The sequence below is a fragment of the Pollachius pollachius genome (genome assembly GCF_949987615.1).
Source record: "Pollachius pollachius genome assembly, chromosome: 8".
Lineage (NCBI taxonomy): Eukaryota > Metazoa > Chordata > Actinopteri > Gadiformes > Gadidae > Pollachius > Pollachius pollachius.
The window spans coordinates 3,126,012-3,153,288 of record NC_136941.1 but is presented as its reverse complement, the minus strand read 5'-3'; the positions used below and the strand labels follow the sequence as shown (position 1 = coordinate 3,153,288).

The window sequence follows — 27,277 nt, the reverse complement described above, 5'->3', positions numbered from 1 at the left end:
ACTAGATGTCTGAATGGACAACTGCATGTCAAGATGGGATTTTAGATATATTTGGGCTGCTAGATGTCTACATGGGCTGCTAGATGTCATGTTGGGCTGCTAGATGTCATGTTGGGCTACTAGATGTCTAGTTGGGCTAGTAGATGTCTAGTTGGACTAGTTGGGATACTAAATGTCTACATGGGCACCTATATGTTTGGTTGGGCTACTAGATGTCAACATTGGCTACTAGATGCTTAGATGGGCTACTAGGTATCTAGTTGGGCTACTAGATGTCTAGTTGGGCTAGTTGGGCTACTAGATGTCTAGTTGGGCTACTAAATGCTTAGGTGGGCTACTGGATGTCAACAAGGGCTACTAGATGTCAACATGGGCTACTAGATGTCCAGTTGGGCTACTAGATGTTTAGTTGGGCTACTAGATGTCTAGTTGGGCTACTAGATGTCAACATGGGCTACTAGCTGTCCAGTTGGGCTACTAGATGTTTAGTTGGGCTACTAGATGTCTAGTTGGGCTACTAGATGTTTAGTTGGGCTACTAGATGTCTAGTTGGGCTACTAGATGTTTAGTTGGGCTACTAGATTTCTAGTTGGGCTACTAGATGTCTAGTTGGGCAACTAGAGATGTAGTTGGGCTACTAGATGTCTAGTTGGGCTATTAGATGTTTAGTTGGGCTACTAGATGTCTAGTAGGGCTACTAGATGCTTAGATGGGCTACTAGATATCTAGTTGGGCTACTAGATGCTTAGTTTGGCTTCTAGATGTCAACATGGGCTACGAGATGTCCAGTTGGGCTACTAGATGTCTAGTTGGGCTACTAGATGTCTAGTTGGGCTTCTAGATGCTCTCTACTTGATACCGGCCAGCATGTGGATCCACCAGTTGGCCTGCACAGTCCAGCCCAGGTTCTCACAGGTGGCGATCTGCTGCAGGAAGTGGTCGCGTGCGTGCTCCTCGCTGTGCTCCTGCTGCAGCGCCTCCCGGAGGTAGCGCATGTCCTCGGCGGCGCTGAGCTCAGGGATGCCCGTCAGCAGCATCAGGGAGAAGAGCGTGACCAGCAGGCGGGAGTGGGAGTGTAGAGACAGGTAGGCCTCCGTACAGATGTCCTGCAGCAAAACAAAGCAGAGCCGCCAGTCAAGAGTAGTCGAGCCCAGAATACATAAGATAGGCCGCACTTACCTATATACATATATATAGATACATATATATAGACATATGCATATATTCATATATTTGTATCCAAGCATATGTACATATATATGTATATATATATATATATATATATATATACATAAATATTTACACGTATATATACACACACATACACACATACATATATATATTTACACACACACATACATACATACATACATACATACATACATAAATACATGCACACATACATACATACATACATACATACATAAAATACAGATATAGATACATATATACTATATATATATATATATATATATATATAACAAGCTATATCAATATGCTATATATGCTGTATATATAGCATGCACACACACACACACACACACATATATTTATATATATATATATATATATATAGCCAAAAATATGCATTGTATGTAAAGAATATGCAAAAGCAAAAGAATAGCATACTGATTGGGGGAAGCTAAGCGCTGAGGCACACGCTACAAATGCACTGGTATTAATGCACACACACACAGGCTGACAGCCTAACGCTAATGCTTTGACCATGTATTCTCTCACTTGTTAACGCATGCGTGTCTCCTCAAATCTTATCGCTAATTCCTTAGAATACCTTCTGTGAATCTTGAGAAGGTTGGCTGCTACCCCAGCAACCAGAATGCATTGGCCTTGAGTTTACTTGAGTTTAACAATGATAATGATGATGATTATAATATAATTGGCTATAATTGTTACATTAGGTGTGTTTTTCAATTTCCATTTCAAGCCGAAGTGACGGGCAGAGTTAACTTCCCCTCCTGGCTACACAGGTTTAAGAAAATGAAAAAGAAGCACAAAGCATAGTAAGGCAATAGAGGCCAAGGATGTTTACCAGAGATGTACGTAAATGAATAGAATGTGCATGCATGAGTAACATAATGTACACGTAGCTAACAATCCCACAAAGCAGACACAGGCGTGTATCTGCTCTGTATGTGTATCGACATCGTCATGGTGATCAGGAGGCGCGGTCTCACCTTGAACCGCTGGATGCAGAGGCTGTCGCGACCTTTCACCCCGCCAATGACGTACAGGAAGTCCGGCGTGAGGACGAAGGGTACCCGCTCCCTCCTCACGCCCATGAAGGACTTCCTGTTGCCCAGGATGTGACCGAAGTCGATGTGGAACAGGTTACCTAGGAAACCGGAAAATGTGTTAACCAGGAAATGATTGTGTGTTATGTGTTATGGTTATTATTGTAGATCAAATAATCGAAATACAAATACGGTTATATTGTTTGTTTATCTTTTCTTTAATCATACCTAATTATTGCGTGTCTTTACATATTGATATTGTGTGTGTAAATATTGAAACACACACACACACACACACACACAGACACACACACAAACACACATTTATACACATACACAGACAAAAGTACAACAGTCCCAATATTGGTTGTTACCCTTTACCCTGAGGTCTGCACCCTGGGGTCTCCACCCTGGGGTCTGTACCCTGGGGTCTGTACCCTCTACCCTGGGGTCTCTACCCTCTACCCTGGGATCTGTACCCTGGTTGGTGATCATGATGTTGTCGTTGTGGCGGTCTCCTATCCCCAGGACGTAGGTCGCCACGCAGTAACCAGCACACGATGTCACAAACATGTCCATGGCCCTGAAGTGCTGGAGCAGACAGAGGGGTTCAGAGAGGTGAGGAGGTGGTGTTCAGAGAGGAGGTGTTCAGAGAGGTGTGTGTGTGTGTGTGTGTGTGTGTGTGTGTGTGTGTGTGTGTGTGTGTGTTTGTGTGTGTGTGTGTGCCAATGTTATATGTCTGTGTGTGTGTGTGTGTGTGTGTGTGTGTGTGTGTGTGTGTGTGTGTGTGTGTGTGTGTGTGTGTGTGTGTGTGCCCGCTGCTGTTGACAGGCGCTTTACTGACTTTGCATCAATTGAACCTGTTGTCAGTTTTCTCTATTTTCCATTTGGTGAAAATATGGATGTGGATTGTACAACGTCCAAAGTGGCATCACTCTTCAACCTGGATAGCTGTGCTATTGAGAATGAGATCCTCACACTGCAAAATGACATTGAGCTGAAATCTAGAGCAACACCTGATATGAAGGTCCAATTCTGGAACCTACTGGAGCCTACTGCAGAAAGTACCCCAACCTCAGACAAACTGCACAGAATTTGACTGCACTTTTTGGATCAACATATTGAGTGTGAGTCTGCCTTTTCACATATGAAAATCATCAAGTCAAAATACAGATCCACCATGACTGATGACCACCTGGCAGCCTGCTTACGGCTGGCACTCACCTCCTACTGTCCGGACTATGAGAGACTAGCTTCCTCCTCTGAGTGCCAGGTGTCCCACTAAGGTAGAGATACCACTTTTTCAACTTGAATTAGGCATTGTATTATTTGGGTTGTTTATCTGCCTGTTGTGTTGTTACAGGCCTACTTGTACTTATTCTTTGCACCTCGCACATTTTCTTCAATAAATGTATTATTATTGTTAAAAGTTTATCTTTGTGTCAGAAAACAGTGTTCTATTTAGATGCACAATAAATTGTGGCCACGCAACGGCATTCTATATGGCTTGGTAGATCTCAATACACCATCAACTTTAAAAGTAGATCTTGGACCAAAAAAGGTTGGGCACCCCTGCTCTAAGCCAACATCCTCCCAGTCTCCCAGTAGGATCAGCCTACCTCCTCCCAGTCTCCCAGTAGGATCAGCCTACCTCCTCCCAGTCTCCCAGTAGGATCAGCCTACCTCCTCCCAGTCTCCCAGTAGGATCAGCCTACCTCCTCCCAGTCTCCCGGTAGGATCAGCCTACCTCCTCCCAGTCTCCCGGTAGCATCGGCCTCAGACTCATGTCAGTCTGAACGATGTTTGAGTTTCAGTCTAAAACCAACACATCTCAAACCTTTCCGTTGAGAAAGGTCCTTTGAGTTGTGAGGACAGGTCACATTATGTCTTATCTCAAACGGATGAACCAAAGCGCATTCGCTGACTTACGATCTCCTGGAGCGGACATTTGCTGCGGAGCCAGTTGAAGATGGCGTCGTTCTTGAATGCGCCGTGCGTGCCCCCCTCGCTGCGCTGCACGGCCGCGATGGTGACGGCCTTCCTCACGATCTCGATCATCCCTGCAACGCACACCACCGTTACCGTTCCTGGGCCTGCCCTACTAAATTAGCCTGGACCCACCACTGGGTATGAACCAAACGGGCACACCTCGTCCAAGCCTAAACAGAGCAGGGCTGAACGGTGCAGCGCTGATGGAGTGAAAGAGCTCTACGTTATTAGCGGAAACCAACCCTCTAGCATCGGACACCAACCGGATCGAGTGTGAGAGGGAGAGGCACTGTGGGTACCTATGTTGTGGCCGGTGGCGATGCAGCCGTACGGCACCAGGTTCAGGTCCAGGGACTTCTCCTGCCAGATGGAGTCCATCACCACCAGCGTCTGGGCCGTCAGCAGCGAGAAACAGAGCGAGGTGTCATCACACATGTAGCTCACTGATACACTGAACCAGGGCTCGTTGTTACGGGTCTCTGATTTGCTTGTTATCCGAAGAGACGAGACCTGGAGGACCAGCATGTCCTGGCGGAGGTCGTCTCCCTCCTTGAAGAGGATGCCCAGCGGGGGGGTGGGAGAGGGGGACGGCATGGGCTGGAACTCCAGCCACAGGGGCTTCTTCTTAGACGCCATCACCCTGCAGCTCTTCAGCTGGGGAGGGGAAGTGGGGGAGGCGAGGGGAGGGGAGTTGGGGGAGGAGAGGGGAGGGGAGGTGAGAGAGGAGAGGGGGAGGGAGAGGGGGAGGAGAGGGGAGAGGGGGAGGAAAGGGGAGGGGAGGTGAGAGAGGAGAGGGGAGGGGAGGTGAGAGAGGAGAGGGGAGGGGAGGTGAGAGAGGAGAGGGGAGGGGAGGTGAGAGAGGAGAGGGGAAGGGAGAGGGGGAGGAGAGGGGAGGGGAGGTGAGAGAGGAGAGGGGAGGGGAGGTGAGAGAGGAGAGGGGAAGGGAGAGGGGGAGGAGAGGGGAGGGGAGGTGAGAGAGGAGAGGGGAAGGGAGAGGGGGAGGAGAGGGGGGAGGAAAGGGGAGGGGAGGTGAGAGAGGAGAGGGGAAGGGAGAGGGGGAGGAGAGGGGAGGGGAGGTGAGAGAGGAGAGGGGAAGGGAGAGGGGGAGGAGAGGGGGGAGGAAAGGGGAGGGGAGGTGAGAGAGGAGAGGGGAAGGGAGAGGGGGAGGAGAGGGGAGAGGGGGAGGAAAGGGGAGCGGAGGTGAGAGGGGAGAGGGGAAGGGAGAGGGGGAGGAGAGGGGAGGAGAGGTGAGAGAGGAGAGGGGAAGGGAGAGGGGGAGGAGAGGGGAGGGGGGAGGAGAGGGGAGAGGGGGAGGAAAGGGGAGGGGAGGTGAGATACATTTTGAGTTTCAAAGCTGGAGGGGGGGAGGGGGAGATATAAATATAAAAATGTATGCACAGAAGACTGATTGAAATACATCTAATGTCACAGCACATTACCAGGATGGCTCCTGCTTTGACCCGGGGGTCAAAGGGCACCAGGAACTCCTTGGGCAGGTCGCTCCTCTCCAGGAGCCCCTGGACCTGCAAAGCAGCTGACACGAACCGGATGAAGAGGATCAACAACACGGATGATAACATACGCGGTCCGGTCCATAGTTCAACACGGGCGAGGGCCAGCCTACCGGTGGGGGGCAGGTCCGTCTTGTCGGGGAACATCTCCTTGACCTGGAGGGCCACCTGCTGCAGGGCCTGGGCTGCCTGCACCTGCAGGGAGAAGCTGTCCAGCAGGGCCTGTCCACAGCCCAGCAGGTAGGCCTCCAGCACCAGCGCCATCCGCTGGCGGAAGTAGGGGCAGGCAGCCACCTCGCTGCGCATGTACCAGAAGAAGAAGTGTCCGATCCTCTTGCTCTGTGGTGAGGGAAAGGAGGCGACGTTCTTCAGCGACCAGTGATCCCAATCGAAAACCGTTCTGTTTGGGCCTCATGAAGTGTCATGAACCTTTCTGTACGGGTACAGCCATGCGGTACTAGAACCTCCAGTACTCACCCGGAGGGCTCTCTGGAGAAGGAAGCAGGCCAGGAAACTGTCGTGGTACGGTTCCACCTTCAGGGTCTGTAGGAGAACCTTACGTTAAGAGCTAATAAAGGGCTGTTGTTTTACCACAATGTGTGATGTTTATTAGCCGTCACAAACCATTGCAAAACGGATCGGACGATGGATCAGCCTACCCGCCTAGCTAGGGGACTGCATCAAAACGTAGGCAGATCCATAGATCTGGGTGGACACCACTTATTAAGATCATACCTGATGGTAAAATAAGCGGCCCTTTGACACAAATAAAACCTCTTTATAGTTATCTCAAGAAGTACTGGTGGTCTTTCAGTTATTAAGTGTAACATGACATTATGACTACTGTTTATTCTGAGCAGATAGAGGTTACTAGCAGGCAAAGCTCAACTCATCTTGCTCCAAGATGCTTATTGGTTGGCTGTGGACATTGTGGCAGCCTCCCCACCACTAGACGGTCCTTCCCCCCCTTGGTAGTTAAATACATACTTGCACTAGCTGCAGCAGATACTTGAGTACTTCATCGTTGGACAGGCTCTCCAACCTCTGCACAACAAGCCGTCTCACGCTCTCGTCGATGGAGTCGAAGCTCAGCAGCTCCAGAGCCACCGATAGGTCCAGCTCCTCGGGTTCCAAGTGCTCCAGCAGCCAATGGACGTCCTCCACCACGTTCCTTTTCAGCCAATCGACGCTGCGCAGGAAGGTCGGCAGGTTGGACGTGTAGCGAACACTCTGCTCCTTCCAGAACCTCTTGAGGTGGGCTCGGTCTGAACCAATCGAAGCAGTCGGGGCGTTAGCGGCGACACCTGGCAAATCCGCTGTGGGGCTCTGAGGAGTTCTAACCGAGTGTTTGGAAGAAGCAGGGGAACTAGTAGATCCAGGAGCAGTAGAACTAGTAGAATCTGGAGCAGTAGAACTGGTAGAAACTGGAGCAGTATAAATACTACAACCAGGAGCAGTAGAACTAGAAGAACCAGGAGCAGTCGTAGTAGTTATGCGTGAGGCAGCGTCAGAGGTGGAGGATGGACAGGAAGAGGAAAGAGAGGCGGTAGACCCATGGAGAAAGGACATCCTATTAGTCTCTTCAGCGACTGGCGGGGTCTCGGGAGAGACCGGCAGCCGAGGAAGGAAATTGTCCGGAAAGTCCCCGGAAATCGTTGGTTCTCCTGTTCTGGATTCCAAAGACACCGGAGATCCAGAGGGAGTGATTTCTTCAGAGGTCTGCACCCTCTCCAGGCCAGCAGACCCAGGCCTGAATACAGGGGATACTGTCCTACACAGAGGGGATGCCGGGGGGGGTCTGGCTTCAGCCGGGGGCCAGCGAGACTCAGGGGATGTGGCACCGTTGGGGAGCACCACGGGGAAGCTGTAGCGGTCCAGCAGCAGGCTGATGGCCATGGAGTGGGTGACGTCCGGGTTGGTGGCGGAGGAGAGGCGGTCCGCCTGGTAGGTGACCACCTCCCCCTCCTGGCCGAGGAAGGGCCACATGTGGAGGGTGTATGGTCCCTGGCTCAGAAGTGACCTGGGAGCAGAGATCACATTGGAATCATGACAATAAGAGCAACAGTCAAACTACGATGAGCTACAAATCAACGGATACAAATAAAACTATATTTCACACGGGGGAGTTGGGACTTCACTCCCTGCACCAATAACCCAACATAAGCTAGACCCACAAGGAGGAACAAACCGACTGAGATGTTGATCCGTGAGTTTCAGGTTGTGCCTTAATACTACTTGTAGAAGAACACACGTCTGCTTCCTCCTTTACAATGCAGTTAATGAGGAGCGGACTTCGGATAAGTATAGTTATCCCAGAGAGAGGTGACAGACCTGTGGTCAATGAGGAGGAGGTTGACGAAGAACAGCGTCCCGGCCTTGCCCTTCTGTGGGTGGTCTGAGGCGGTTTCGTTACTACAGGCATTCACGGTCAGCCCCAGCTTAGCACCGCGAGGTAGATCACTGAGCAGGACACTGAACTCCAACCACTCGTTCCACAGCACTTCGTCTGTAAAGGACTTCGTCGTCGAGGCAATGGACAGGAGGACCCTGTTGCCGTAAATAATGGAGGCCTCTACGTAGACGGACGGAGGGGCTTTAGCCGGAAGCTTTGAGATGTCAATGCCAGTGAGTTTGAACCTGAACTTCCTGTCGCAGTCCCACAAGGAGATCATGAATATGTCGTCCAAGTCCTTTCCCTCCAGGCGGAGGTCGTCGTGGGAGCTGGACTGGCCCGTGAAGCTGTCCACCAGGGGCCAGTCAGCCAGCCGCACAGCCTCCAGCGGGAGCTGGGCCACGGAGAGGACCGACAGGTGCAGGTCTTGGCTGCTCTTCAGGCACTTCCTGACCCAAAGGAAATCCAGGAGTCGGAAGTCTCCTGATAAGAACTCCTCCCGACCGGTCACCTTTAGAACCAGGCTGTCTGAAGGCCAGCACTCCAAGCCCTGGTCGGCCGTCACCTTGTTACAAAGCTCCAGGAGAAGCTGGGGTGTGATGGAGGGATTCACCTCCATGCTGAAGCTGAGCTTCTGCAGATAGTGCAGTGTGACCTTCAGGCTCCTGTCCCTGTGGGGCTGCAGGTCTCTGGGCAGCGGGGCGGTCGTGGTCCAGGGCTCTGTGGCATAAACCACATTGTCGCGCAACTTCAGCTCTTGTCGCCGCGGATGCGCCAGCTTCCTCCGGGTGACCATGAGCTCTCCGAGCCGATCGGTCGCCTCCCGGTCCAGGTCGTGGCCAATCAGGGTTGCCAGGAGGGCCTGCTGCCGCTGCCGTTCGCCGTCGTCGGCCGCCGCCACGGGCGTCACCACGATCCTCGCCACCAGGCGCCCGTCGGCGTAGCGGCCCCAGGGGACGTCCAGGGTCCGGAGAACCTGGCAGTCATCGTACATCTCGTACCACTCCTGCCCACGGGCGTACAGCAGGAGGTACTGCTCGGGGTCCAGGAGGCCCAGGAGTTTAAGGTGGCAGCTCTGCTCTTGAGCCTGCAGACAGAAATTAATCCAAGGAAATTAGTAGGTAGCATCACAGCCCCCCCATCACACCTAACCATATATATCATCAATATCACCACAAACATCATTGCCATCTGACACCGTCATCCCCCTTGATGACGGATTCAGCCCCTTAACCTCTGTCATGAGGTATGTATGGATATATATGTTTGATGATGTATGAGCATGATGTGCATACATCATCATCAACTACTTCATACCCATTGTCATCTACACCCCAACGCCATCATCACCACTTCCCCACTACCTCCAGCCCACTAGCACCTCACCGCTTTCAAATCTCTAACCCCTCCCCATTACATCTTCTGTTTCATAATCATCAGCATCACCACCATCATCATTATAAACTCCACCTCAACTCTAACCCAACTTCCACCATCCCACCACCTCCATTATAACCCCCTCCCACAGCACCACCTCTCCGATCACCGCCTCCTCCAGCCCACGACCCATACCAACAAATTGTTCCCCCTTCCCTGAACACCCTTCCATTCCCTACCTTCAAACAGAGTCCGAGCCTCAGCTGCTGAATGCTACACTGGGCAGGGACTGTGACTTCCACAAACTCCGGGCCGGACCGGCCAAACACTGGACTGGACTGAGTCCCTGCGGTGTGGTCGAGGTCGGCGGCTGGAGGGGCGGCTGGCGACGGTCGGAACTCACACAGGAACACCAGAGTGTGGTCAGGACATCTGGGGGTCCACCCCTGTGGTTCACCCTTCACCCCCCCTGGGCGTGAGGGATGCATCTGGAGCACGCTGCAATCCATCGGCGCTGTGTTGGCATAAGTATATACTAGTTAAACTGTCACTAGTAATGATTCACAATTTAGTCATTTCACACAGCAGACACGCCAGTTAGAAATCTATTGGCCGACCTCTGGTTTGAGATTTCCTTGTGTTTAGTGTTTTAAAGCAATGCCAATAGGTTTCAGGGCGTGTTTTACTCCCTACGGGGTGGTACATGGTCAGGTCAACCTGTTATCCCAGAACAACTGGATCAATGCTGGCTAGGTTTGTTCCAAAATGGCTCTTCGCTGGCCAGTTGCCTCCATTGCAGGCTTTGTTTGGTGTTAGTGTGGTAGGATGTCCTGATGTTTTGTTGAAAGGTAAACCTGGGCTTTTTTCTTCGTCGTCATCACAACCAAGCGACAGCTATAGAGGAACTCACCGGTGCTTGATGGAATGTAAAATGTTCATTGAATAATACTACAATAATAATAATTTAAATAGATAGTTATTAAATAGTAGCTGCTGGTTTGTGAATCAGCTGCTATACCGTGGGTGAGGTTGTTCTGAAGAATGTGTAAGAATCAGCCTCACCTGGAAGTCTTGGATAAAGTGCTAAATAAAATTATGATAAATTAAATCAAAATAAACAGAGAGAGAACAAGTGATATCTCACCTGTATCTTGTTGGACCTGGAACATTTGAAACACTCTAGTGGGGTGTAAAGAGGACCGTCTCCTGTGCGTCAGAAACCTGTTTAGATTAACGAACTCACTCTCCACCTGTCTTGCTGAGGCTTAGTTCCCTCGGACTACAACAACAATCTTTGCCAAAGAGGAGACAAAGCCATGTGGTGGTGTGAGTAGGGCTGTTATGTACTTCTGTATTTCGTCAGCTTCCTTCCCTTTCTCACCCACATTTTAAGGAAAACACAGTGGTCCCCGTCATCTGTTAGTTCCCTTCCCTTCACACATATCACACATTAAATCCTAACAACAGGCTCCTCTCCTACCCTTAATTAACTTTATTTTAAAGACGTCTAGAATACTGGCAGCTTTGTCTCATCAATTCAATTCAATTCAATTTTATTTGTATAGCCCTTAATCACCATTACAGTCTCAAAGGGCTTAACAAGTCAAATATTTATGACACCCCCCTTTACCCTAGCCCCCACAAGGGCAAGAAAAAACTCCCTTGAAATTAGCAAGGAAGAAATCTTGAGAAGAAACGCATAGTGGGGGATCCTTCTTCCAGGGATGGTCAGGAGTGCAATGGGTGCCATAATTGACATACAGGTAAATACATGCACAAAAATGGTGATGTGGTGCTGGCCGGTTGACCATGAGGAGAGTCCAGGCATCCAGTCCAGTCACCGCAACATGCTAGAACAGACAGAATAGTGAATTAGAACGGAACAGTACATAGCGGGAATGTATACTGCATTAACAAAACACAAACAACCAGAGTGGTCTTCACTTCGCATCTTCACAATCGTTTTCACAATCCTATGTTCCAAATGCAAGATCGTAGAGGTGCGTTTTGAGCTTTCCTTTGAATAGCTCCACAGAGTCAGCTTCCCTGATCACTTGTGGCAGCCTATTCCATAGGAAGGGGGCTCGATAGGCAAACGCTCTCATCGAGGAACAATGAAAGTATGGTATTCAAACCGATACAAATACATTTTTTGGAATTATTTACAATGCCTGTGATCACAATTGGAGAAGCTTCAAACAAACGGTTTGAAGCACAAATTAGATTAGCTGTAGAAACCAACACCACATCTGGAAGGAGAGTACAGTGTAGAGCAGCTACAGTAACCAACCAAATATATGGACAGTGAGCACAGTGTGGATTAGCTGGAACGAAACAGAGCATCTGGCCAGAGAGTACAGTGTAGAGCAGCTGGAACCAACAGAACATCTGGCCAGAGGGTACAGTGTCAATCAGCTGGAACCAACAGAACATCTGGCTAGAGGGCACACTGCACAGCAGCTGCAGGAAATGAAGATCAACATAACAGACAGCCGTGTCCATTATTTCCATGTCAGCCCAGTCTGTATAAATGTGTAAGCGTATAAATGATGACCGCACATAAATAAATAAGTAAATGTTGTTCCCTATTTCAGGGAACAATGCCTCTCGTTGTTTTTTTAGTTTTTTTTTATAGCTTCTTTCTAATGACATTTTCTTTGCTTCTTCTACTTCTCCTTATAAGTGTGTGTGTGAATATGTGTGTGTACGTATGTGTGTGTGTGTGTGACCATGTGAGTGTGTGTGTATGTGTCTGTGTGTGTGGGGGAATGTGTGTACCTGTGTGTGTGAATATGTGTACGTGTGTGTGAATGTGTACGTGTGTGTGTGAATGTGTGTACGTGTGTGTGAATATGTGTACGTGTGAGTTTTAATATGTGTACGTGTGTGTGTGTGTTTGTGTCGTGTAGATAGATCTATAGGTACGTTTACTCATCCCTCAGGGTGAATTAAGGCATCACAGCAGCCAATCCATTTTGAATGATATCCAGTGGCATGGTAATTGATGGTCATTAAACAGAATGGGTAAAGAGGTGAACAATGCGGCTGTGTTTATGTGTTTGTGCACACAACCTGTCTGACATGCTGGAGCTGGAAGGCTTTAGAGTCTCACAGCTCAGTGAGAACCTGCTTAAATTCTGCAGCCTCTCCAGCAGTATGAGTGCTCTGGACTCCCTGCAGGCTCTAGAAGAGGGCAAGGACTGGACCGCTGTTCCTCATACCTGGGGTTTGATGGATTCATCATCTGGTAAAGTATTCTATTAATAAACATGTGGGAACTAATTAAGAGAGGTGGGGGAGTGTGCGTTTGTGTGTGTGTGTGTGTGTGTGTGTGTGTGTGTGTGTGTGTATGTGTGCATGGCTTCATGCCTTCAAGGGTGTGTGTACCCATGGAAACCTGGAAACAAAAAACAGCTTCAAGCAATGTTTTTATTCACATGAATATTATCAGACAATCCTATTGTTTTTCAATATGCTTCATAAACTGTGTGTGTGTGTGTGTGTGTGTTGGTGTGGGTTGGTGTGTGTGTGTGCATGCGTGTGCAAATTATTTAATTAATTGAACAATAACTGCATAAAAAAAGACAATTAACCTTTAAATAGCAATCACTTTTTAATAACATATTATGTCCGTACATTTCAATAATGTCATACAGCACACACATTCAGACCAATGCGATCAGAATGACATAATTGCTAATTATGTCCTTGGCATCTGTGGACGCTCATTAACATTGTAAAATATATAGGCCTACCATATATGTTTCATAAAATATATGGGCCTATTCATAGATCATTACACAGCGCCCTTTTCATTCCCTGATTTTCAGAAAACATGAGTGTGTCCTTTATTAGAAACACTGCAGGTAATAGATTGAAGATAAAAGCGTGGCCCATGCAGCAATCTTGGATCTGAACCCCACAGAGAACTCTGGAGTCGATATTCTCCATCAACTTCCGCTCCTCTTCTGCTTTTGGTGTCAATTGTTGAGTTAAAGGTCCAGTTAATCAAAGTTAGCAGTTATGGAAAAAATAAAAAGGCTAATTTTATCCAGAAAGAGGCAGTCTTGGTCGGCACTCATAAATAAGGATGGCTTTGTCTATATCTATAATCTATAGCTATTCTCTATTTCTATTTATTACATGACCTGGACTGCATTCCGTGTAGTCACACCTTCGTCCTTCTCAGAATCAAAGTAAAAGCCTGATTAAAACAACCTGAAAAAACTATACCAATAGTAAACACGTTCCTGAGTTCGATCTTATTTACACGCCTATTTGTAACGTCTCCCCGTTGGGTAGGACCGTTGATTAATTTCTGAAAACATTACTCCCCGAATTTCGTTTCGTTCGTTTCCTTTTTTTGACAATAAAAACAATTCCTGGATTCGTGTGTGACGCTGAACTGTAAACTTAATATGATGATGATGATGATGATGATGATGATGATGATGATGACTACGACCTTTCACTACGCGCAAAAGGCCTCCAGTGCCAACTCACACGGGACGTTCAGGGTGCCTCGCGCTCTTGACCTCCCGCCGCCACCCCCCTCCCAGCCCCCCTCCCCGTACGGTCCCTGTTCAGGAGGTTCTGCACGAGATGCCCCATCGCGAGCCCCCACCGCCCTACAAGCAGCGACCTCCCTCCGTTCCTTCTCGCGCGAGCCCGCCTGTCATCGGCGGCGAACGGTCCCGAGTGGCCGCTCATGCAGCAGCAGCACGTGACCCGGGCCAGCACTTGCCGCACCTCCTTGTTGCGCATGCCGTACACGAGCGGGTCGATGCAGGGCGGCACGAGCGTCATGGCCACCAGAGACATGTGCAGCACCGCCGCAGACAGGGAGGGCGCTTGCGGATTGCTGGCCAGCATGGCGGCACCGGTGCCCTCGCGCTCCCGCAGCGCGTCCGACGCGACCTTGAGCAGCACGGGCGGCAGCTGGAACAGCAGCATGCAGCAGTAGAACAGCACCGTCTTGCGCGCGCGCGCGTGTTCACCGCGTTGAAGGGCAACACCGCGTTGAGGGCGTCCCGGTACATGCGCAAGTACGCGAAGCCGTGCGCGAGGATGCACATAAGCGGCAGCAGCGCGCCCACCAGCTTCCGGAACACGGCAGAGGCGCGCGGGAAACCCATCTGCCTCTCCATTGTGTCCGGCTCGCATACGAGACCCGAGGTGACGCCGCGGGTCGCATCCTCGCGCTCTTGGCCCAGCCCCAGCAGCACAACGCTCGTTTACCCCCAGCCCCACAGACACCACCCAGATCATGGAGAGCATCAGGCGCAGGCGCAGCAGCGTCAGGATCGACAGGTAGCGGATCGCCTGGCACACGTACAGGTAGCGCTCGAGCGCCATGCCCGTGATGGTGAGCAGGCTGCACGAGATGGTCGTGGTGCCCAAGAAGTACTGCTGATGGCACCACGGGTTGAAGCTCATGGTGCGCCTGTGCAACAGCGAGTAGATGAGGGGGGGCGCCCAGCAGGGCGGTCTGGATGAGGTCGCTGAGGATCAGGTTCTTCAGCAGGTTAAAGCGCGGCTGCCGCTCCAGCTCGCGGGAGCGCTCGAGGCCGAACAGCGTGACGCCGTTCACGAGGAGTGACAGCAGCACGAGGGAGGAGCACAGGGCGACGAGCAGTCGCGCGGCACCCCTCGCGCGGCACGGGGGCAAGGAAAAGGCACGCCGCCGCGTCCAGGTGGGGCGCCTCATCTTGGTCGCGGGGCTCGCTCCTGTTCTTTGGATCCAGCAGCCACACGCACTGCCGCGTGTGCGTGACGTTTGGCGTCGCGGTCCCGGCACCCCGAGGCGCGTAGCGGCGCGTGTTCGCCTCTGGTAAAGTTCCGGCAACGGTTGGTTACCCCGTCGCATCTGACGGATAACAAAAAAGGCAAATCCGTCGCACACGATTGTATCGAAGGGCTCGAGATGCTTCCAACACGCACAGCAGCGCGATCGAAGCTGCAGATGAAGTACTTATAGGGCTGGCTCAGGTGAAAGGGGGAGCCGGTGGTATATTATAACGTGTCTTCGATCGATACTCGTTTCTGATTGGTCAATCGCGTCATCCAGCCGTTTCTTAATAACAGACCGCTGCTATAAATAGCGGACAACTGCTTTAATAACGAGTTCTGCTTTAATAACATACTGCTGTTTTAATAACAGACCGCCGCTCTAAACAACACACACACACACACACACACACACACACACACACACACACACACACACACACACACACACACACACACACACACACACACACACACAAGCACAAGTACAACAAATTACCGTCCCTAATAAACTTGAAAACAAACATGGTTAATAATTTGCTGTTCATAAAGAATATACGTCTGTTAATAAAACAAATTATATCGGTAGGCCGTCAGGTCTACCGATACGTAACAAACTGGAAATGAAAAGCTAAATCTTTTAACAAGTTTGAACTGCTGCCTCCATCTCAGAGTTTGAACTTTGAAATGAGCGTTAAGTTTACTTGGAACAATATTAATGTAGCAGCATTTCCCTAACTGCTGACCCTCTCCTCTGTAGGCCCTGTAGGCTCTGTAGGGAGGGAGAGAGAGAGTCAGACAGAGAGAGAGAGAGAGACAGAGAGAGAGAGACAGAGAGAAAGAGAGAGAGAGAGTCAGACAGAGAGAGAGAGAGAGACAGAGAGAGAGAGACAGAGAGAAAGAGAGAGAGAGAGTCAGACAGAGAGAGAGAGACAGAGACAGACAGACAGAGAGAGAGGGAGAGGGAGAGAGAGAGTCAGACAGAGAGAGAGAGAGAGAGAGAGAGAGAGAGAGAGAGAGAGAGAGAGAGAGAGATTTAGAATGGAGTTGAGGAAGAGGGGTGTATGGGGTGGGGGGGCTGGGAGACAGAGGAGGAGGGGTTATTATGAGGGGAGGACGGAGGAACAGGTGCAGCAACAACGGTGGAGCAACAGGCAGCTTACGGTCTGCTATGCACATCAATTGATCACACACACACACACACACACACACACACACACAATCAAACACACTCACGCACGCTCTCTGCTCGTTATCAATAGCATACCTGAGTGAGTGACCTCCGCTCATTATCTATACCACACCTGTTGTCTCTGCTCGTTAGCTATACCATACCTGAGTGGGTGGTCTCTCCTCGTTAGCTATACCACACCTGTTGTCTCCGCTCGTTAGCTATACCACACCTGTTGTCTCTGCTCGTTAGCTATACCATACCTGAGTGGGTGGTCTCTCCTTGTTAGCTATACCACACCTGAGTGGGTGGTCTCTCCTCGTTAGCTATACCATACCTGAGTGGATGGTCTCTCCTCGTTAGCTATACCACACCTGTTGTCTCTGCTTGTTAGCTATACCATACCTGAGTGGGTGGTCTCTGCTCGTTATCTATACCACACCTGTTGTCTCTGCTCGTTAGCTATACCATACCCGAGTGGGTGGTCTCTGCTCATTATCTATACCACACCTGTGGGCTCTGCTCTAACTGTACCTCACCTGTTGACTCTGCTTGTTATCTATACCACACCTGTTGTCTCTGCTCGTTAGCTAAACCGTACCTGTTGTCTCTGCTCGTTACCTGGACCATCCTGGCCCATGGTTGGTCGGCTCTGCGCTTCCACTCCGACACGCATACCTCGCTAACCCTCGAGAGAAGTCCCCTAATTTTTTACTATTTTTAAATACAAGGCCTCTTAAGTCCTTTGAGACTGTGATTAAGGGCTATACTAATGAAATTGCATTGAATTGAATTGGGTTGGTTAACTGACAAACTAACTGAACTAGCTCGCTCATTTAATTAGCATTTAAGCTTCTAAGTTCAAGGGTTGACAGTTGACACTTAAGTTACAGTTGTCGGGGGTGAAGGACGATGCTGAGGACTGAGGGAAAAATGGATCAAGAGTCTGGAACACAAGATCTGAGTCGGCTGGGGTGTTGAGCCTAGTGTGTGTGTGTGTGTGTGTGTGTGTGTGTGTGTGTGCATGCATGTGTGTTTATGTGAGTGTGTGTTTGTGTGTGTGTGTGCATGCGTGGCTGAATTTGTGTGTCGTGTGTGTGTGTATGTGTGTGCATGTGTGTGTGTGTATGTGTGTGTGTGTGAGAGCTCGTTTGCACGTTTGTGTGTGTGTGTGTGTGTGTGTGTGTGTGTGTGTGTGTGTGTGTATGTGTGTTTGTGCGTGCGTGCTACCACTGTTGTTGCAGTATTTTTAATACATGTCATTGAGATAGCTGATAGTGTCCTTTGGCTAAACATGGAGGCCTGGAAGAGGGGGGGGGGCACCATATCGGGGGGGGGTCGCCCCCTTGGGCTTGATTGGCTGCTCCTCTCCTGAGCGGGGATTTAGCGGGCCAATCAGGAGCCTGTGCTGTCAGAATGGAGACGGGAGGTGAGGTACTTATGAGGGGCATCCAGAACAAGACCTAGTCCCCTTAGAGTTCCCACGCACCTGGTTCTAATCCTGGTTCTGGTAACAGACTCGCTGCTCAAGAAAACATGGTAAGAACCTGGAGAGAGAGCGAGAGAGAGAGAGAGTGATGAAGAGTGCGATGAAGATGATGAAAGATTATGAAATGAGAGTGATGGAGAATGAGAGCAGGAGATGAAGAGGGGGACAGAGTGGCTTTTTCATCGTTTTCTTTCAACAGAAATGGGAACTCATGAACCAGGTAGAAACAGAGTGACTGCCTGAGCAACTGAAGTGGACTGAAATTGACTGTTAATTGACGGTTGTCTCAAATACAATGCTGCGGTTGCAACGTGTTGGTTGCAAACTCTGTTTTGAGCCCTGCTTCCCCAATGCAAGACTTAATGACTAGACTTTATGGCTCATTCATTAGTAATTGGTATTATAAGTAATTATTCTGCTCTGGGTCGGAGCGCTGACCATTGTTGGTCAAAGTTTTGTCCGTCGCTAAGCTAAGCTACAGCTGAAAATGTTTTTCCATTGTATATTTAGATCATGTGTTCTAACAGAAGGCTGGGATGGAGCTATGTGAAGCTAGGTCATCGGAGAAGACGCGCTGCCTTGTCTTAAGCCCTTTAGCTTCAGATGAATCCACCTCAATCCCGCCAATATGTTGCGTTATAAATAGCCTGCAAGCTAGCTTGCTCTACTGTCAACGCCAGAGCCTTGTTCCAATGGAATGTCATCCTGCTAGCTTAGCATGCTGGGTATAAGGGCTACATTGGTACGTCGAGCAACCGAAAATCTATCTGATCTGATTTTGATGATAAAAGTTAATTAAATAATTTAAGTTGAAAACTAGACATTTGCTGCTTAATGATTCAGAAAATGAAACACCTGGTTCATGGATCATTATATATTATTTTTTATTGGATTCTTGGCATATAAAGCTTGAATTAATTAATGTAAGGCATCACTTTGAACTGGTAACTTTGCCGTTTTCCATTTAGGATATTCAATAGCCTAAATTGTTAATTTATTAATCTGAAAAATGTTAGATAAATGATCTATGAAACTACTTGTCTGGGCAAAGCCAATGATGTTGTGGCCCTATGGCTGTGTTGCCAGGCAACCAGGGATTTCTGACCCTCCTCTCGGTCTTGACACAGTGCCCTGCGAGGCTACTAAATATATTCCATCGCTCCCCGCTGGCGGGTCCGGTATATATCATGTAACTGGAGAGTTCAGAGTGATGTCATCGCTCTCAAACCGTGGAGCAGTTGTCGGAACAATGGGTCTCAGGGAGCAGCTGTCCATCATCAGGAGCTCAGCTCTCCCAACAGACACTACACCACCTAGAGAGACAGGTTCACAGAGAGAAACCGTTTTACATAGAGAAATCGGTTCACAGAGAGAAACCAGTTCACATAGAGAAACCGGTTCACATAGACAAACCGGTTCACAGAGACCAACTGGTTCACAGAGAGAAACTGGTTCACAGAGAGAGACAGGTTCACAGAGAGAGGCAGGTTCAAATAGAGAAACCGGTTCACAGAGAGAAACCGGTTCACAGAGAGAGACCGATTCAGAGAGCGAAACCGGTTCACATAGAGAGACAGGTTCACAGAGAGAAACCGGTTCACGTAGAGAAGCCGGTTCACAGAGAGAAACCGGTTCACATAGAGAAAACGGTTCACAGAGAAAGAGATTCAAATAGAGAAACCGGTTCACAGAGAGAAACTAGTTCAAATAGAGAAACCAGTTCATTGAGATAAACCGGTTTACAAAGAGAAACCGGTTCACAGAGAGAAACCAGTTCAAATAGAGACACCAGTACACAGAGAGAAGCTGATTCACAGAGAAACCGGTTCAAAGATAGAGACAGGTTCACAGAGAGAAACCAGTTCAAATAGAGGAACAGGTTTACAGAGAGAAACCAGTTCACAGAGTGAAACCGGTTCACATAGAGAAGCCGGTTCACAGAGAGAAACCAGTTCAAATAGAGAAACCAGTTCACAGAGAGAATCTGGTTCATAGAGAAACCGGTTCACAGAGAGAAACCAGTTCACATTGAGAAAGAAGATTTTTAAAGTAAAAAGTTGTACATATAAGTATAATGTTGCATAAAACTGATTTAGGTATAAAATAATACCAATTTGAAAGGCATGCAGTGGGGTGATCCAGCGGTTCTAAACAGTGAAGCGCTCTTCAACACTGTAACGTTTCTTTTTCCCCTCAAATTCTGTAAAAGTCATACTGCAGCCTATACCGTAAGTCGAAAACTCTTGAAATTTTCAGGTTTCAGTTACCAATAACCCCCACTACCCATGAACCCAGTTTTGTGGTACTGCACCCAAAGGTGGCGCTATTGTAAAAAATCATGAATTAGGCTTATTTCTCCTCCCCAGATTGACCTGGACTCAAAATTATTTCAGAATATTAATCTCTAGAATCAGATGCATTTATACCCACCCAGCACACAACGTCTTTTGGACGTTGATATCTGGGCTAGAGGGGATTTAGCCCAGATATCAACGTCCAAAAGACGTTGTGTGCTGGGTGGGTAAGACCCATAAAACCCAATATTGACACATTGAATTAGGATGTTACTGCCGGAGGAGTACGTGTCATCAAATATCTGATCGATATCTTCTTGTTGTGGGATGTTGTAGAAAAGAATGGGCGTAGCATTGGGCATGTGTGTGTGAGTGGGCTTGTGTGTGCATTATAGCCTGGTATTTACCTGGTGGTTGAAAACTCTTCCTCTTCTACCTCTTCTTCCTCTTTGTTGTCTAGCCGACCGATGCCCAGAGCGATGCCCGCTCCTTCCTGAGTGAGGAGATGATCACGGGTTAGTCTCTTTTCTATTAATTTTATCGAAACAATAGCTGCTTAATCGCTATTTAATTTATTTACTTTGTCCCAATCAAAGGTTAGTCTTAAATGTGATATAGCATCCTGTAAAGCAGTACCCTGGCAGTAGATAACCAGAGTTGATTTCAGTGGACACTTTTTTTGAGTTTTTTACAATACCGTGTGCACATGCATTGTTAGCCTTAGCATTAGCATTGGCATCTCCAAAGGGAACGGCTAGCCTTTGGGGTAGATGCGGTCGCTACAAGGCATATCCCCAAGGGGTAAGCCCCCCTCCCCCCCCCCCAAGTCTAGGATATGTTCCTGAATGCCTTAGCCTTAGCATCAGCAATCCGCTAGCGGTCGCTACAACGTGTTTCATATCACCCCCTCCTCTTCCCAGAGTTCCAGGCGGCCTTCAATATGTTTGACTCGGATGGCGGCGGGGACATCAGCACCAAGGAGCTGGGTCAGGTGATGAGGATGTTGGGTCAGAACCCGACCCGAGAGGAGCTGGACGCTATCATTGAGGAGGTGGATGAGGATGGTGAGCGTTTCCACATGAATGAATCTTAAGCACAGCAACCAGTTTATGAAGCATTCAGTAGACGCTGACACTACATTGAGCAGACGCTCTTCTCCAAAGTGACTTACAATAAGTACATTTGTCAGAAGAAGGAGAAACAACAATATATCTCTATATCTACAGTAAGGATGTTCATAGAACCAGGTGCTAAGCACTTACGATTGTTAGGTTAACCCCTTCCACGTATCCAACAAAGATAGCTAGGTAAAGATGCTACACAATGCTTATTTTAATTTGTGGACTATTTTTTGTGAAAAAAAAATTGTAAAATTTGTGGACTAAGTGCAAGGATGCGTGAGGGAGTGACATGCAGAAAAGTCTCAATACCTCCTCACTTCATTTAAATAGACGATGTTTTGAAGCAGTCCAACCTTAAAGGGCCCCTCTCATACCAACAGGTTTAGTTCTATGTTCTGTGTTCTGTGTGGACCCCCACAGGCAGCGGGACCATCGACTTCGAGGAGTTCCTGGTCATGATGGTGCAGCAGCTAAAGGAGGACCAGGCGGGGAAGAGCGAGGAGGAACTCTCCGAGATCTTCCGCATCTTTGACAAGTAGGACGTCTGAAACCGACGGAACAGTTCAGGGCTGCTAATGCTAGTCAGCAGTTGGTTAAGTGACAAAGCGTTAAAAAAAAACATGAACAAAGCATTAGCAGCATGCTAAGCAGCGTGCAGTTTTCTGAACTACATGCTGCTTAGCATGCTGCTAATGTTTTGCTAATGCTGATTCATCAAAATACAAAGGGATTGTACGTGAGATAGAAGAATAGAATAATTGTATTCCAAATAGGTTTTATTTTATTATCGCTTTTATAAGGTGAACAATAGTGTTATTATTAAGTGATGCATACATCACTGCAAACGTCTCTGCATTTGATCCACGTTATTTTTGTCCCCGGTCCCCTCATTGCCCTCTAGTGGTCCTCAGGGGAACTTCCCTTTAAACCTAGAGCAGGCATCACTGAAACGTAGTCACATGGTTTCTAGATGCTTCCATGCCATATCGAAGATATAGATATTAAAGGCATACTAAGCAACATGGGTTTATTGAGCTCATACCCATTGTATACCGGAGTTTGATTGGGATTCCCTTAACCGATTTTTGTTCAATAACCCTTTTAGAATTCGTAGGAGATATGCCGGAGACACCGTTTAAAGGTCCTATGGCATGAGAATTAACTAATGTTAGTTAATTCTAACATTAATATGTGTTGCTCTGGCCTGCCTTTGGTCCCCAGGTGGCTAGAAATGTGTAAAAAGAAAAGCACTAGGTGTCCTGCTCCGCCTTTGAAAAAAGGAAAGCTCAGACGGGACGTTTGGAATTTGCCCCTTTTGTCGTCATGAGGGGCAAGGTTACCTCCCCTTTCTATACATATATTATATATATATATATATATATATTCAATTATATAGATATCTAGGGTAAGGGTCAGGGTTAGTTGTATAATATGATATTATTTAGATATAGAACTCCAGGACTCCCGCCGGAGCACTTGGTGTGTTCTACAATATTTATAGAACACAAAAGCTGTGTGCGCCTCCGGATGATATTATGAATCCGAGCCATTGCGATCCATCCACTGTAAACAGCGCACTGTAAATAGCGCGTGGTACCGTGGCTGCAAGCTGCTCAGGGCCACACCCCCATCCTCCACCTTGACCCTCCTCTCTCCTCCTCATTAGCATTTAAAGCTACAGACACAGAAACGGTACGTTTGTGGAAAGCTCATTGTGGGACTTGCTCGTAGTGGCTGTAATTCTGCACAAAGGCTGTATTTCGGGAATGAGTCTTCAAATACTGTATTAGGGGCCCACTAACACCCATATAAAAGCATCCATAAAGTCCCATGCCATGGGACCTTTAACACTCATTCATTCATTCATTGTAGGAGGTACGTTGAACGTAGTTCATTGTAATCATTCATTCATTCCTTCCATCCTTCTTGGATGTAGTACATTCCCCTGTTTGATATTTTACCCACACAATAGGTTTCAGAACAGTGTGTGGGGCTATGAAGGCCAACTCCCTCTGTGATTATCCGTGTCTCTGTGCGCAGAAACGGTGACGGCTTCATCGACCGCGAAGAGTTCGGAGACATCATCCACCAGACCGGGGAGCCGCTGGCCGAGGAGGACATAGACGAGATGATGGCCGACTCGGACGCCAACAAGGACGGGCGGCTGGACTTTGACGGTGAGATGGAGGCCTTGAGTGGGGAGAAGAGGGGAGGAGAGAGGGGAGCAGAGGGTAGGAGAGAGGGGAGGAGAGGAGTAGGGGGAGAGAGGGGAGGAGAGGAGGAGAGAGGGGAGGAGAGGAGGAGGAGGAGAGAGGAGAGGAGGAGAGAGGGGAGGAGAGAGAGGACCAGAGAGGGTAGCAGAGGAGCAGAGAGGAGGAGAGGTGAGCAGAGAGGGGAGCAGAAAGGGGAGGAGAGGGGATCAGAGAGAGGAGCAGAGAAAGGAGCAGAGGGGAGCAGAGGGGGGAGCAGAGAGGAACAGTAGGGAGGAGAGAGGGGAGCAAAGAGGGTAGCAGAGGGGAGGGGAGAAGAGAGGAGCAGAGGGCAGCAGAGAGGAGCAGAGAGGAGAGCAGAGATGGGAGGAGAGAGGAGCAGGAAGTTTATAAGATTCAAAATCAAGGATGATAGGTTGTCATTGTCTATATTTTGTGTCCTTCTAGAAAATCTCCACAAGACCTGTGCTGTCTGACTGTAGCATTGTCATCTCGCTAGGGGTCGCTGTCTGAGTCTGAGTGACATGACAGTGATTGTCCTAGAGGGGGAGCTATAACAACAATAAACATACATTTTTTTATCTCCTCTGATGCTCCTTCAAATAGTTAGTAAAGCTCCTAATTAAAGTGAATTATAAAATAAATATTTTCATGAAATTGTTTTTCATGATGTGCTTTGTGTGGTTATGTTATGTTATGTTATGTTATGTTTAAAAATAACAAAGCCTTAAATTGTATGATTGTAACTTATATATTTAATTCATTACTCGTTTGTCTTGTGTTTATAATATGGTTGTTATACTCTTGACTGAGATTTAAGTTTCAAAGAGCTTTATTGGCATGGAACACCTATATTTACTCCACAAAATCCTGTCTTTCTGTCTGTCTGTCTGTCTGTCTGACTGACTGTCTTACTGTCTGTCTGTCTTTCGGTCTGACTCTCCGCCCTGCTCTGTGTCTCTGTCTGTCTGTCTGTCTGTCTGCCTGTCTGTCTGTCTGTCTGTCTGACTCTCCGCCCTGCTCTGTGTCTCTGTCTGTCTGTCTGTCTATCTGTCTGTCTGTCTGTCTGTCTGTCTGTCTGTCTGTCTGTCTGTCTGTCTGTCTGTCTGTCTGCCTGTCTGTCTGTCTGACTCTCCGCCCTGCTCTGTGTCTCTGTCTGTCTATCTGTCTATCTGTCTATCTGTCTGTCTGTCGGTCTGTCTGTCTGTCTGTCTGTCTGTCTGCCTGTCTGTCTGTCTGTCTGTCTGACTCTCCGCCCTGCTCTGTGTCTCTGTCTGTCTGTCTGTCTGTCTGTCTGTCTGTCTGTCTGTCTGTCTGTCTGTCTGCCTGCCTGTCTGTCTGTCTGTCTGTCTGACTCTCCGCCCTGCTCTTTGTCTCCAGAGTTCCTGAGGATGATGGAGAACGTCCAGGAGCGTTAGAGAAGGGCGAGAGAGACGTAGCTCTCCTCCTCCCGCGACCACGCCCGCTCCGTCACGCTGTCGGACCACAGAGGACATTCCTCCTCTGCCGACTCCACCCCGTGAATATTCACCGCTTCGCCTCCAGAAGAGAGGAAGTGCTGAAGCTCGTCACACCCTCCCCCCCCCTGTCTGCCGTGCTCCGGCCGGGCCCCCAGCGATACCGGGGCCTCTATTAATATCCCCCCCAAACCATTTTAAGATGATCCTCCCCCCCCCCCCAAACCTCAGCTGTCTCTGGCACCGCAGCTGCTCCTTAAGAAATGCTACACCACCCGACACAGCCCCCTACCTACACCACACCCCTCACCCACACACCACCTCACCACCACCCCCATCGACCCTCACCCACCCACCACCACCTCTCACCCCTCTACCACACCACCCTTCTGCCACACCACCACCACCCCTGGCCAGCACCACCAGCACTCCCAACACCACCACCCTGACTGTGTCCCGGCCCTCCCACTCCCAATCCCCCCTTCTGCCATGTCTGTTGTGTTCTAAATAAACCCGCTTTACTCCTTCCACCGGTTCGGCCCTCCCTCTTCTTGCTCCGTTTCCTACGTCACTTGCCGCTCCACCACTGCTCGGTGTCAGGCTCTACATCGCGTTGCTGGTTTGGTAGTTAGTAGGAGTCGTCACAGTAGCAGCTGTTGTTAGTTACTTGCTGCGTTAGCTTGTTGGTTGCAAGGTAGTACTTGTTAGTTGCTGGTTAGTTATTTGGTTGGCACTCTACTCTCCTACCCTACTGTCCTACCCTTATCTCCTACCCTACTCTCCTACTCTACTGTCCTACCCTAATCTCCTACTCTACTCTCCTACTCTACTCTCCTACCCTACTGTCCTTCCCTAATCTCCTACTCTACTCTCCTACTCTACTCTCCTACTCTACTGTCCTACCCTAATCTCCTACTCTACTCTCCTACTCTACTGTCCTACCCTACTCTCCTACCCTACTGTCCTATCCTAATCTCCTACTCTACTCTCCTACTCTACTCTCCTGCTCTACTGTCCTACCCTAATCTCCTACTCTACTGTCCTACCCTACTGTCCTGCCCTTATCTCCTACCCTACTCCCCTACTCTACTGTCCTACCCTAATCTCCTACCCTAATCTCCTACTCTACTCTCCTACTCTACTCTCCTACCCTACTGTCCTACCCTAATCTCCTACTCTACTCTCCTACTCTACTCTCCTACTCTACTGTCCTACCCTAATCTCCTACCCTACTCTCCTACTCTACTGTCCTACCCTACTCTCCTACCCTACTGTCCTACCCTAATCTCCTACTCTACTCTCCTACTCTACTGTCCTACCCTAATCTCCTACCCTAATCTCCTACTCTACTCTCCTACCCTACTCTCTTACTCTACTCTCCTGCTCTACTGTCCTGCTCTACTGTCCTACTCTACTCTCCTACTCTACTCTCCTACCCTAATCTCCTACCCTACTCTCCTACTCTACTGTCCTACCCTAATCTCCTACTCTACTGTCCTACCCTACTGTCCTACCCTTATCTCCTACCCTACTCTCCTACTCTACTGTCCTACCCTAATCTCCTACTCTACTGTCTTGCTCTACTGTCCTACTCTACTCTCCTACTCTACTCTCCTACTCTACTGTCCTAGCCTAATCTCCTACTCTACTTTCCTACTCTACTCTCCTACCCTAATCTCCTACCCTACTCTCCTACTCTACTGTCCTACCCTATTCTCCTACCCTACTGTCCTACCCTACTCTCCTACTCTACTGTCCTGCTCTACTGTCCTACTCTACTCTCCTACTCTACTCTCCTACCCTCACCTCCTACTCTACTGTCCTGCTCTACTGTCCTGCTCTACTGTCCTGCTCTACTCCCCACTAGTGAACTTCTCTGTGCGAGTGACAGAGACCCCTTCTTGTGAACACCCCTCTGCCCCCGCCCCGGCCTTATCACACGGATCGGTGAGGCCACAGGCCCAGCCCGTCTCCACCAAGCCCTGAATCGACCTGATCTGGGAAACGTCTCTCCATGGTGCCTCCTGGAAGTCTCCCAGTCCGGTGAGCTGGAGGCATGGGAAGGACATCAAGACCCCCCTCCCCTACCTCTATCAGCCCTCATGTTGCAAACATCACACCCTCTCCTTCCCTCTATCTCCTATCTCTCTCTTTCTCTCTCCCCCTTTCTCACTCTCTCCCTCCCTCTGACTTTCTCTCCCTCTCTCTCTTTCTTTCTCCCCTCCCA

At 48.9% G+C, this 27,277-nt stretch overlaps 3 protein-coding genes across 3 annotated transcripts; 1 reads left to right on the top strand and 2 right to left on the bottom strand.

The window, feature by feature from the left end:
* Window positions 1-848: 848 nt before the first annotated feature.
* LOC307079278 (phosphatidylinositol 4,5-bisphosphate 3-kinase catalytic subunit gamma isoform) lies at window positions 849-10,030 on the bottom strand (the record flags this gene model as incomplete). The annotated part of the gene is made up of 12 exons (XM_079741505.1): window positions 849-1,106; window positions 2,196-2,353; window positions 2,732-2,843; window positions 4,182-4,312; window positions 4,541-4,631; window positions 4,752-4,895; window positions 5,681-5,775; window positions 5,866-6,091; window positions 6,230-6,295; window positions 6,740-7,772; window positions 8,084-9,231; window positions 9,761-10,030. The coding sequence occupies 12 exons, from the start codon at window positions 10,028-10,030 to the stop codon at window positions 849-851; spliced, it is 3,732 nt and encodes a 1,243-aa protein (XP_079597631.1).
* Window positions 10,031-14,033: 4,003 nt separating this feature from the next.
* On the bottom strand, window positions 14,034-15,228 carry LOC307079790 (olfactory receptor 2AG1; the record flags this gene model as incomplete). Its single annotated transcript, XM_079742296.1, is given in 4 exon segments — window positions 14,034-14,510; window positions 14,513-14,755; window positions 14,757-15,002; window positions 15,004-15,228. Coding segments are annotated over 4 exon segments (1,191 nt in total).
* Window positions 15,229-17,962: 2,734 nt separating this feature from the next.
* On the top strand, window positions 17,963-25,429 carry LOC307078858 (troponin C, skeletal muscle). The gene is made up of 6 exons (XM_079740862.1): window positions 17,963-18,018; window positions 20,723-20,777; window positions 21,183-21,326; window positions 21,804-21,918; window positions 23,424-23,560; window positions 24,974-25,429. Exons 1-6 carry the CDS (start codon window positions 18,016-18,018, stop codon window positions 25,009-25,011), a joined length of 492 nt encoding a protein of 163 aa, XP_079596988.1. The 5' UTR covers window positions 17,963-18,015; the 3' UTR covers window positions 25,012-25,429.
* The last annotated feature ends 1,848 nt before the right edge of the window (window positions 25,430-27,277 follow it).